Raw genomic sequence first — 13,404 nt, forward strand, 5'->3', positions numbered from 1 at the left:
TATATATATATATATATATTTGAGAGAGAGATTGTGTGTGTATGAGAGAGAGAGAGTCCAAAGATCTTCTTAAACAATCATTTGACTCGTGATTTCATATCTGAAGTGAAAAGTTGCAGAACTTTTTCGATTAGCTCAGAAATCACTACGAAGCCATGTCCAAATCACTCCTTTCTACTTGGGGAATTCCCATGAAGAATCTTTTGTGGGTCGTTCTGATTCTTCTTCCAGCTTCTGTTGTCGGGGAATGTACCTGCGAGCCCGAAGAGGAGGATCGGAACAAAACCCTCGCGCTCAAGTACAAGCTGGCGGCAATCGCCTCCATCTTGACGGCGAGCGGGATCGGCGTGTGCCTTCCGGTTCTCGGAAAGAGGGTTCCGGCGTTGAGCCCTGAGAGGAGCTTTTTCTTCATCGTGAAAGCGTTTGCAGCCGGGGTGATTTTGTCGACGGGGTTCATTCATGTTCTGCCGGATGCTTTCGAAAGCTTAACGTCGCCGTGCCTCAGCGAGCACCCGTGGGGGGATTTCCCGTTCACGGGCTTCGTCGCCATGGTTTCAGCTATCGGGACGCTGATGGTTGATACGTATGCAACGTCGTACTACCGGCGGCGTGCGGGGGCCAAGGCGGCGGCGACAGTGGTGGCCGGCGACGACGAGGAAGGAGCGGTGGTTCCTGTTCATACTCACGCTACGCATGGCCATGCACATGGGTCGGTGTCGTTGGAATTGGATTCCGGGGAAACTGACCGCCTCCGTCACCGTGTGATTTCGCAGGTATTTTTCCATAGATATTGCGATTTGTTTGTCCTGTTTGGTATTGATTCTATAAACCACAAAAAAAAGAAAAAAAGAAATTAAAAATCATTGATGATAAGAGAGAAAGATGGAAACAATAAATGTACATCAATTTTGACTAGTCTTGGGAGTGAAAAATACTTTCAATTTGTTATTTTTGAGTTTTTTATATTACTTTGAAATAATTAATTATTATTAATTAAAGTAAATCGTATTAAAAATATCATATAAATAAAATTTGAACAACGCTTACTATTACAATAAACAACACTTATTATAAAACAATTTCACGCACATATAGCGAGATTCAAGTCCATGATCTTTAAAATTATGGTATCTCAATTTCGCCAATCTGATTGACTATTTTGAGTTAAATTCAATAATGTGTATAATATTTTCGTTGAAAATTTTTCTACCCAATTTATATTTATGTAAGTAAGATATAAAACAAGATGAAAATTTGAAAAATAAGATTCGAAGTCATGATGAAAACAAATCTACATTTTTTATGTGAATATACGTGTAGGAGAACTATATTATTAGAACCCATTAAAAATTATTTTGGATTAGACTCATTTAATAAGCAAATCAATAGTTTCAAGATTTATCAAAAAATTATTTATGCTTAGTATTGCAATAATGAAAAATAATTTTCATAGTGAAATTTGATGCCATATATTGAAAATGGAAAATATGTGAAAATGTCATAACATTCGAACTTAATTTCATTAATCCTAATCATAATGCTTGTTCAAATTAAATTAAGATTCTTGTGGGTTTGACTAATTTAATTAATAATTTATAATTTCAAACTAAATCCATACTGTATATTATGGGAAAGTCCCTCATACGTGGATCGTATTTTTTGTCTGTTTTTTTTTTGTCTCCCACTCATTAACCATCTACAAATGGTAAAAAATTAAGTTTTAAAATAACTATTTATTTTTAATTAATATATTTATTATTTTTCATACTTCAAATATTCTCTTTCAAAATTATTTATTTTTTATTATAATTATTTTCATATTATCATTTTTCTTACAATAAACTTTTTTATCAAATGATATTTATTTTTAATAATTTTTTGTGCACATATATTAAATATGTTTCAATTAATATTACATTATTGAAGGTGTTGGAGTTGGGAATCATAGTCCACTCGGTGATAATTGGGATTGCGTTGGGAGCTTCGGAGAGTCCTAAAACGATAAGGCCTTTGATTGCTGCTTTGACTTTCCATCAGTTCTTTGAAGGCATAGGTCTTGGAGGATGCATCACTCAGGTACCATCTTTATAGTGTTTTTACAATATTACATGTTTTCAATATATACTATCTTCTAATTCTAGTTAATTAAATTTACAAATCAGCACTCAATTCCGAGAATTTAATGGATAAACTAAGGTGGTAGAAACCGTTAATTTTGTACGTTTTTACGTCTATCATTGGTTAACTCATTTTGAATTTGATGGAAAAAATAATCATACTTTTCAAATGAATAGTTTAGTACACATTTCAAATTGAGCTTGAAAAGTGCACGTGATCTGCACGTGACCAGCTTAACTAAGTATATTTTTTTTTAATTATTTTTGTTTCAGTGAAATGTTAAAAATTAAAAGAAAAAATTATCAAAATAATTTCTTACACATTGAAATTACTACTCTCTATTTATAAGACTAAAATTATAGTGTTCCCATGATGCATACTTGATCAATAATACTCTATTTAACAATACTATGATATTTATTTAAACATAGTATATACTTCTAAGAAAATCATTTAAAAGTATTAATGTAATAAATACAAGTAACAAATAAAATTTCTAATACGAGTAACAAATACAAGAATATAAGTGATCGAAATTTACAAAAAAGATTGAAAAAGGGCACGTGAGCGGTTTAATTAATTAAGTGCATTTTTTCTACCATTAAAACGGAATCTGGCCTCTTATTCTCAAAATTTTTAAAATTACAAGATAAAATTTTCACATTGGATTCGTATTGGTCTAAAATTACCACCTTCTCATACCAGCGGGATTAAAATTACAAAATTTTCAATTACGATATCTTTGTATACTTGTGTACTATATGATGAATACTTACCATCTCACCATATTTCAATGTCGGGGAATTTCTATTTCTTGTAGGCGAAGTTCAATACACGGGCAGTAGCAATAATGGCACTTTTCTTTTCCATCACGACGCCAATGGGCATCGCTGTCGGTATTGGAATAAGCAACATCTACAGCGAGACCAGCCCGACGGCTTTGATTGTGGAGGGGGTTTTCAACGCAGCGTCGGCAGGAATACTGATTTACATGGCATTGGTTGATCTCCTTTCTGCTGACTTTATGAGTCCCAAACTACAGAGCAATGGAAAGCTACAGTTAGGTGCAAATGTCTCCCTCCTCATTGGGGCTGGCTGCATGTCTCTCTTGGCCAAGTGGGCTTGACGCTTTCTCCTGTCTCCATTACCAATTTTGTGTGTATATATGTTTTGTTCCTTTCCTTCCACACATGGAATGGTAATAATATTACCACTACTTTGTATTAAAGTTTTGTGATTCGATTGGTATGAAGTGATTTTTCTTTTTCGATTTGTCTCTGATCTTTTAATTAATTTGTATGTGGTCTTTTTTGATTGTATGAAGTCATTGGATTCGAGTCCCAGAAAAATAATCTTTTTTTTGGTGTGCGTGTTCAAATTTTTGAAATTTGCTTGTAAAGATGTCCATTGGAAGCCGTGCGACGAACATATGTTCATAATTATAAGTACACGAGGTCTCAATTTTCTGTCAGTGTGGGGATGAATTGGATAGAAAATTTGAATCTCGTAGAAAAAAAGTAACATGATTGATCACAAAGATGCGAGTTGTTTATGGCTGCTGATTTAACCATCAATTTGACAAAATGATTAGTTTCTTAATTATTACATTTTCACCACATCAGATAATTATTGTGAATTTTAAATATTCTAACATATTTTCAACTTAAGTTTTGTAAAATTTAAAAATTATGAGTCCAAAATTACTATTCCCGTAAATTTTAGTCACCATTTCTCATCCTTATAGGATATACAATTATGGAGTATGAATACTTTTGGATATATATTAGGAAGTATTATGTGCAATCTACGTCTAGAAATATATTTTTAGAGAGATATATATAGATATGTATATGTATCACTTATTAGTTACAAAGAAAAAGTCAAAGGTACGAGTACGATATCAAAATAATTTTCCACTATCAATATTAAAATAAAATCAATTAGTTCGAAATCACTCATTTTAAATTTTTTAAAATTATTTTTAATTTAATAAGTTTGATAACTTTTATTCAAAAGTTTCATGATATTTATTCTTATATATATATATATATTTTGAAATCTATATTAGTATTTTATATATTATTTTATTGTAATCATTTTAAATGTTACTGTACCCTGATAATTAATATTCTTAAAATATTTAAAAGTATCTTATAATAAATTAATTGCATAGAATATTATTTATTTATTTATTTATTTTAATTGAATATATTTATCCTTGTATAATTTAGAGGTGTTAGAAATTTTAAATAGCCTTCTTTTAATTTATTTATTTATAACTAATTTAAATTTATTATTAAAAAGACTATATTTAGTAAGGGCGTAAATGTCTAAAATAAAGGAATATGTGCTTGCCAGCTTTCTATTTAAACCCATGAGCCATGAATAAATTGCTAGAGTCACTGTTACGATGTTACCCTTTTCCTATGTCAGAAGACTTGGAATATGAAGTCTTGTATTTAACAGTTGGAAAAGTCTTGCCGCTGTGCCCACATCCCATCCAATCACATGACAAGAAATCTCACATTCTTCCATAAATAATGCAATTTGAGAAAGCGACCATTCCAATTACTATGTTGGAGGACATGCTAATTTTTACAGCTTATTTTTATGAATATTAGGCTTTTTTATTTTTTTTTCCATGAAATACATCATTTTTACTTTTCATTTTTCACTTTAGTTTCTCATCTCTCAAATGCAATTCAAGAATTCTGATGTGGGAGTATTCTCTATATTCCTTATTGATATTTTCTTTGCTCGAGACAGGACCTGTAGAGGTCAAGACAAGCAACATTATCAAAGGTATACATAATAAAAAATAGGAGCTTAGAGGATCTATGGAGTAAAAGTATCTGACAGTCATCGAAAACCTCTGAAAACAAAGGAGAGAGTGTCGGAAAAGCATTGGGAGAGCCGCCTGTACTACTTTACCTGCACAGTATTGGTTCCCTGGACCACCTCCTGCCTTTATCAGTTGCCTGGTACGATCCATGGCCACCCCTCAGATTAAAATATGATCCAACGGATCATATAACATCATACAAGTCCACCCTTACATATAAATATGGCTCTCGACCCTCTTAATCCGGTTACAGACTCGATCTCATACAAACACTTATTAAAATATTCTTGGGATTCCTACTAACTTGATCGTCGGAAAGCTATTGTCAGGATCCCTTTCGACTTGGCTCTAATGTTCTTATATCTTGTAGGTTCTTCCTGTAGTCGCGAAGATTAGCAGATATCAGTTCCTGATACCTTTGGAGCCCTTCCGCTCAGTACCAGATACCGGTATTTCCAGGATACAACATTTGACGCCGTTTTTTAGAAACCATAGTTCTTTTTAAGGACAAAGAAGATGATAGATACTTCCACAAATCCTAGTCCAGGACCTAGAAAGCAAGTAGCGGAAGAGGCATCAGCTACTCAGGCTGTAAACCCCCAATAACCAATAGACATGATCACTATATCCAAGGACGACCTCAGACGGATGTTTGAGGAATGGGCGATGGAGAGGGGCATGATCCTCCCGCCTTCTTCACCTCCCGCGTTGCCTGAGATTGAACAACACGAACCATCTATAGAACCATATGCACCAGAGCTAGTTCCGCACCCTAGGGTGAGGAGAATACTTTTTCCAGTAGGGGAGGAGGAAAAGCTTCCTGCGCCTCCCCTTCAGTGACATAGAGCACTTGATCGAGCTCATAGGGCCCCATCGGAAGAAGACAATAGTATGAGAAACACCATTGCAGAGTCGCAAATTCGGAGAGATGAACAATTCCATGAGATCAGCGAACAAGTGGATCGTATCAGTAGAAGAATGGACGAGGTTAGAAGACTCATTGAAATGGGCCCATGAGCATCTCTGAAACAGATGATGTTGCTGTTCGAACAGGGTCACCTTTTATCTCTGGGATCTTGGCAGAGACCTTGGGGCATAACGTAAAGATCCCAAACTTACCAAAATATCATGGTGAACACAGACCCCACAAAGCACTTGACAGCCTAAGACAACATCTTGCAATTGTATGGACTATTAGACACTCTTTGCTGCAGAATGTTTGTTACCACCCTGTATGAAAGGGCGCAAGAATGGTTCCATTCATTAGTTCGTGCTAATGTGGTTTCCTATGACTAGTTGGCTTGAAAATTCCTGCATCGCTTTGCTTGCAAGAAAAAAGCCAAAAGATCAGTAGTATATTTATTCACCATCAGAAATAAAGATCATGAAACTTTGAGAGCTTTCATTGACAGATTCAGTATAAAGATCCTGGAGGTGCCTGACCTAAGGGTAGACATGATGACCTCAATATTGATCCATGGGTTAAAGAAAGGAGCTCTTGCATCTACACTGAAGAGAGATCCTCTTGATGATGTTGAGGAATTGCTCATGATTGATGAAAAAGTATATTTTAGAAGAGGAATGAACATTCTCAAAGAGAACAATGGTAAAAAGAAAGGCAGGAAAGGGAAGAATAAGGCAAAGGCAGATTCTGAGAAAGAGCAAACCCCCGCGGTATAAGAGCTTCCATGAGTATACCCCACTCACAACTACACAAGACGAGACCTTTGATGAATATTGAAAAGAAGCTACTATAGTGACCGCCTAAAACCAGACAAAACCCTGCCAAGAAGAACTCCAAACTCTTTTGTAAGTTATGCAAGAACAAAAATCATGATACGGGGGACTACTTTCAGTTAAAGGATGAAATCGAGAGACTGATCAGGAATGGTTACTTGAAGGAGTTCATTGCAAAGCAAAAAGGTAAAAAACATGAAGAACATAGCCCATGGAGGAAGAGAAGTAGGTATCGGAACCGTGAAAGCAAACGTGAGAGGCCCAAACGAAGAGATGACCTTAGTGATGATAACCAACCCAGAAGGGGAGTGATAAATACAATTTCGGGAGGACCTTCTTGCGTTGACTCTGTGAGCTAGAGGAAGAAATATGCAAGATCATACCAAAGTCAAGAGGGACGTCCAAGGTCCTCAGTGTTATCAATCACAACAGACGCTAATGACATAACCTTTGAAGATTGAAACCTTGTGGATATATTCTTCCCGCATAACGATCTATAGTCATCACCGTAGATGTGTCCAACTTTGTTGTGCAAAAGGTACTGGTGGACAGTGGCAGCTCAGCTGATATCATCTTCAAGAATGTGGTAAAAAGGATGGGTTAACAAATGATGAATTTAAAACTAGTTAACACCCTATTTATGGGATCTGGAGGTGGAAGCATAGCCCCTGCAGGCGTCATGAGTTTACCAACATACCTTGGAGCAAACCGGTGCAGAAAAACCATGATGATCAAGTACTTATTTGTGGACATACCTTTCGCATACAACATTATATTGGGACAACATGCTTTGCATCAATTTCAAGTGGTGGTATCAACTTACCACCTCAAAGTTTTGTTCCAAACGAGCAGTGGAATTGGACTGGTAAAAGGAGATTAGGAGCAAGCGAGGAAATGCTATATCACAGCAACGAGAGGAAACCCAAATCAGGAAAAAATTTTGGAGCCAAAGAGAAAAAGAAGATGATAAACATTGACATTGGAAAAAGTTTGAAGGTATTGAGCCTGTGGAGCACAAAGTAATTGATTTATTCCCAGGTGAGAAAGAATGCATGACTAGGATAGGAAGCCAACTTCTCAAAGGCATGAAAGTACTGTTGGTTGAATTTCTGAGAAAAAATGTAGATATGTTCGCTTGGTTAGCATCTGATTTTCAAATATCAGCTTGGAAGTCTTTGAACATCACCTGAATATTGATTAGAATGCAAAACCAGTATGGTGGAAGGGAAGAGCTTTGGGCCGAAAGAAATTTGATCTTTGAGAATGAAGTAAATAAGTTCTTAGCAGCTGATATATTCAAGAAATTCAATACACCGATTAGCTGGCAAACGTAGTGATCGTCCCCAAACCTAAGGAAAAATGGAGAATGTGCATTGATTTCCTAGACCTGAACAAAGCTTGCCAAGGGATCTCTATCCCTTGCCTGCATCGACCAACTAATAAATTCAACTGCGGGCTATGCACTCTTGAGTATGATGGACGCTTTCCAAGGATGCCATCAGATACTTTTGGCTAAAGAAGATCTGGATAAGACCTCATTTATTAAAAAAAAAAAAAATCATACAATTACCTTGTGATCAATTAACATAAGGATTGGAGTTGTTCACAAAAATCAAATGCTTAGTTTATGTGTTCATATCCTTTTTAGCTTGTCCGGTAAAGGTGGATTGATTTTTATTTTAATATATTTATAAAACGCATAATTTTTAAATAAATTTATGTTTACATGAGTTGTTTTTTAATAATTGAGTAAAGTATGAAAATATAACTTCTAATTGAGGATAAATATTGATTTTCTAGGAGAACTTTTGTTTTCACACTGGTTTTTATTTTTTTTTTTATAGAAACGATAATTATGTAATTACGTTAATATCTTAATAAACTAAGCAATATATCAACTCGGCAATACATCAATATTTGATCAATATATAGATATAACAAAAAAAATGAAATGAATTACAATAAAATTGTAAAAAATGAGACAAAGTATCCATATGTTTGGTAAGATTAGAACCTATTGCTCAAAACTTTTCATTGGACTTCAGCCTTAACAAGCAGACTAAAACATCATTCGTATGTCTTTACATAGTTATTAGAAAAAAAAAAAAAGACTATTGGCTACAATTTTAATAGTTGTGGACTAAAAATCGTAGTAAAAAGTTTTTATTGACTACGATTAAATAAAATTGATGCAAAAATACAGATTTTCCACCAATAAAAAGTTATTAATATTTGCAATTGCGTTTAGATGACAAATATTTTAACTACCCTCGCAGATACTATGGCCAACAACGTTGCATGGTCATGATTAATAACTATTTGTTATTGTTATTTTATTTTTAACCATGGCTAATATGTTATATTTTTTCTAGTGATATAATGAGCTGAATTGCATTTGACATTCTTTAATTTGTTCTGTCAATTGGAGAAAGTTCTCATCTTTTCTTGATGCTTCTTTCTTTTAATTAACAAATCAGATCGATATGAACAGTTACTCTAATCAACAGATAAGAGGCTAACAAAATGAGCTCGTTGTTGGATGGACGTTAAAAGTATAAGCATACTTATAATTTTTTAAATAATGTAAAGATACTTATAATAACAAATTTCAAGAGATGTTATTGTATTTTACTCTTTTTAATGTGCTAAAACAATTAACATCCTGTTTAATTCAAAATAAGTAACTTATTTTATGAGTTAAACCAACTAATTCATTGCAACCAATTTAAAAATAATGGTATAAAAATATACGCACACAAAAATAATTGATTTATTGAAATCAAAATTTTATTTAGATAGGGAAAAGAATAGAGACGGAGAAAATATTTTTGTATGAATTAGGCGGATGTATACACTACTTGAAAATGACACAATTTTTGAAATATTAATAAATTCTGTGATCTGAAAGAAGGTAAGGACACGAGCTACAACTAGCATGGATGTGAAATTGGGACAGTTGGATATGAGCCACGTAAATATTTTTTGTCCAGGGTCACAACCCCATTTCCCATATTCCATTTGCCATCTGCTGAAAAACTTGCACTTTACATCTCATTAACTTATCTTTTCGCGATTTTGGTCTCATTGGTTTACAACTTAGCAGATTTAGTCACACAAGTCTAAAAAAGTTGCAATTTATGTCCCATTATCAATTCTCGTTAAATTATTAACGGAAGGAGCAATTCACGTGCATTGCACGTGCTTTCTTCATCAACAATTTAATGAAAATGGATAATGGGATATAAATTGCAATTTGTTTGAGGTTTGTAGGACTAAATCTGTTGATTCGTAAAACAATAGGACCAAAATTAAAAAAGATCTAAGTCATGGAATGTAAATTGTAATTTTTTCGATGAAAACTCCTAATAGTCTAAATTACGAGACTAAAACTACATTTAAATCTTAATAATATCCATACATTTGCTTTCTTAGTTTTATTTATGACACGTGCCCTAAGAAAATATGTATCCTTTTCTCATTTTGGAATGAGATGGTAACAACTTTTCAATCACTTCTCTTTATATCCACACTTGGGCCTATCCCTTCAAAATATATGTTACTTGTGATATACATTACTTAAAATTATTTTAATTTACATGCATGGAATATATTTGCGTGCATGCAATGATCAATATACACATGATATCGATATGACTGAGTTGAGTTGCGTTCTTCCTACTAAATTGCCAACCGTTTTTACATTTTTAAGAATTCCGTTCCTACTTAAAGTCTTACATTCTTGAGAATTCCGTTCCTACTTAAAGTCTGTCATTATGTCTCAAATGCAAACTACTTCATCAATCTTCATATATATATATATATATATATAAATATAACCACTGTAGAATAACTGACAATTCTAATTGCGAAGAATAAATGAAATACATGTAAAATGTCAAGCGAGTATATATTTATATATCCATGGAATATATTTGTGGCAATGCAATGATCAATATACACATGATATCGATATGACTGAGTTGAGTTGCGTTTTTCCTACTAAATTGCCAACCGTTTTTACATTCTTGAGAATTCCGTTCCTACTTAAAGTCTGTCATGATATCTCAAATGCAAACTACTTCATCAATCTTCATATATATATAACCACTGTAGGATAACTGACAATTCTAATTGCGAAAATAAATGAAATACATGTAAAATGTCAAGCGAGTATGTATTTATATATGCATGGAATAAATTTGCGTCCATGCAATGATCAATATATACATGATATCGATATGACTGAGTTGAGTTGCATTCTTCCTACTAAATTGCCAACCGTTTTTACATTCTTGAGAATTCCGTTCCTACTTAAAGTCTGTCATGATGTCTCAAATTCAAACTACTTCATCAATCTTCATATATATATATAAATATAACCACTGTAGAATAACTGACAATTCTAATTGCGGAAAATAAATGAAATACATGTAAAATGTCAAACGAGTATATATTTATATATGCATGGAATATATTTGGGTCCATGCAATGATCAATATAAACATGATATCGATATGACTGAGTTGAGTTGCGTTCTTCCTACTAAATTGCCAACCGTTTTTACATTCTTGAGAATTCCGTTCCTATTTAAAGTCTTACATTCTTGAGAATTTCGTTCCTACTTAAAGTCTGTCATTATGTCTCAAATGCAAACTACTTCATCAATCTTCATATATATATATATATATAAAAATATTTCAGAGAGAGAGAAAGATTGTGTGTGTATCTTGAGAATTCCGTTCCTACTTAAACACCCCTCTTAATTTGAAGTTACTCTAATCAACAGATAAGAGGCTAACAAAATGAGTTCGTTGTTGTATGGATGTTAAAAGTATAAGCATACTTATAATTTTTTAAATAATGAAAAGATACTTATAATAACAAATTTCAAGAGATGTTATTGTATTTTACTCTTTTTAATGGGCTAAAACAATTAACATCCTGTTTAATTCAAAATAAGTAACTTATTTTATGGGTTAAACCAACTAATTAATTGCAACCAATTTAAAAATAATGGTATAAAAATATACGCACACAAAAATAATTGCTTTATTGAAATCAAAATTTTATTTAGAGAGGGAAAAGAATAGAGACGGAGAAAATATTTTGGTATGAATTAGGCGGATGTATACACTACTTGAAAATGACACAATTTTTGAAATATTAATAAATTCTGTGATCTGAAAGAAGGTAAGGACACGAGCTACAACTAGCATGGATGTGAAATTGGGACAGTTGGATATGAGCCACGTAAATATTTTTTGTCCAGGGTCACAACCCCATTTCCCATTTCTCATTTGCCATCTGTTGAAAAACTTGCACTTTACATCTTATTAACTTATCTATTCGCGATTTTGGTCTCATTGGTTTACAACTTAGCAGATTTAGTCACACAAGTCCAAAAAAGTTGCAATTTATGTCCCATTATCGATTCTCGTTAAATTATTAACGGAAGGAGCAATTCACGTGCATTGCACGTGCTTTTTTCATCAACAATTTAACGAAAATGGATAATGTGATGTAAATTGCAATTTGTTTGAGATTTATAGGACTAAATCTGTTGATTCGTAAAACAATAGGACCAAAATAAAATGTTGATTCGTAAAACAATAGGACCAAAATAAAAAAAGATCTAAGTCATGGAATGTAAATTGTAATTTTTTTGATGAAAACTCCTAATAATCTAAATTACGAGACTAAAACTACATTTAAATCTTAATAATATCAATACATTTCCTTTCTTATTTTTATTTATGACACATGCCTTAAGAAAATATGTATCCTTTTCTCATTTTGGAATGAGATGGTAGCAAATTTTCAACTCACTTTTCTTTATATCCACACTTGGGCCTATCCCTTCAAAATATATGTTACTTAGTGATATACATTACTTAAAATTATTTTAATTTACATGCATGGAATATATTTGCGTCCATGAAATGATCAATATACACATGATATCGATATGACTGAGTTGAGTTGAGTTGCGTTCTTCCTACTAAATTGCCAACCGTTTTTACATTTTTGAGAATTTCGTTCCTACTTAAAGTCTTACATTCTTGAGAATTCCGTTCCTACTTAAAGTCTGTCATGATGTCTCAAATGCAAACTATTTCGTCAATCTTCATATATATATATATATATATATAAATATTTCAGAGAGAGAGAAAGATTGTGTGTGTGTATCTTGAGAATTCTGTTCCTACTTAAACACCCCTCATAATTTGAAGTTGAGTGAAAAACTTTCCATTGTCATAATTTTATTAAACTTTGGACTGTTAATTAATTTTTAACTAAAACAAATTATCATTTCTACACCTTTAAATTAATCCTCAAATAACTATGCATATATACAATTCTTTTTTAACTCAAATATAATCTTAAAACAAACATATAAAAACATTATCAAAATTGAATTCATGATATCTATAACGATTTTGCAACCCAAGACTTCAACACCAAATTTAAACTTAGTTATTGACATCCATATATATAATTGGTGAAAGTCGGTCACCAATTAAATCAGTAGTTATGAATATACCCAAATTCATGAAATTTACATTAAATGAAAAACGCGCATATCAAATAATTTGTACTCCAAAAATAATAGATCTACACCCTAATATTAGTAGACTTAATTTTGTTTTATTGAAATTGGTGGTGCACACAACAAACATGGAAGACCCGACACATTATATCGACATGAT

General features: G+C 32.8%; 1 protein-coding gene across 1 annotated transcript; it reads left to right on the plus strand.

The window, feature by feature from the left end:
* LOC105178590 (zinc transporter 8) lies at positions 1-3,390 on the plus strand. Its single transcript, XM_011102100.2, has 3 exons — positions 1-773; positions 1,927-2,076; positions 2,939-3,390. Exons 1-3 carry the CDS (start codon positions 156-158, stop codon positions 3,242-3,244), a joined length of 1,074 nt encoding a protein of 357 aa, XP_011100402.1. The 5' UTR covers positions 1-155; the 3' UTR covers positions 3,245-3,390.

Source organism: Sesamum indicum, linkage group LG16, assembly GCF_000512975.1.
Source record: "Sesamum indicum cultivar Zhongzhi No. 13 linkage group LG16, S_indicum_v1.0, whole genome shotgun sequence".
Taxonomy (NCBI): Eukaryota; Viridiplantae; Streptophyta; class Magnoliopsida; order Lamiales; family Pedaliaceae; genus Sesamum; species Sesamum indicum.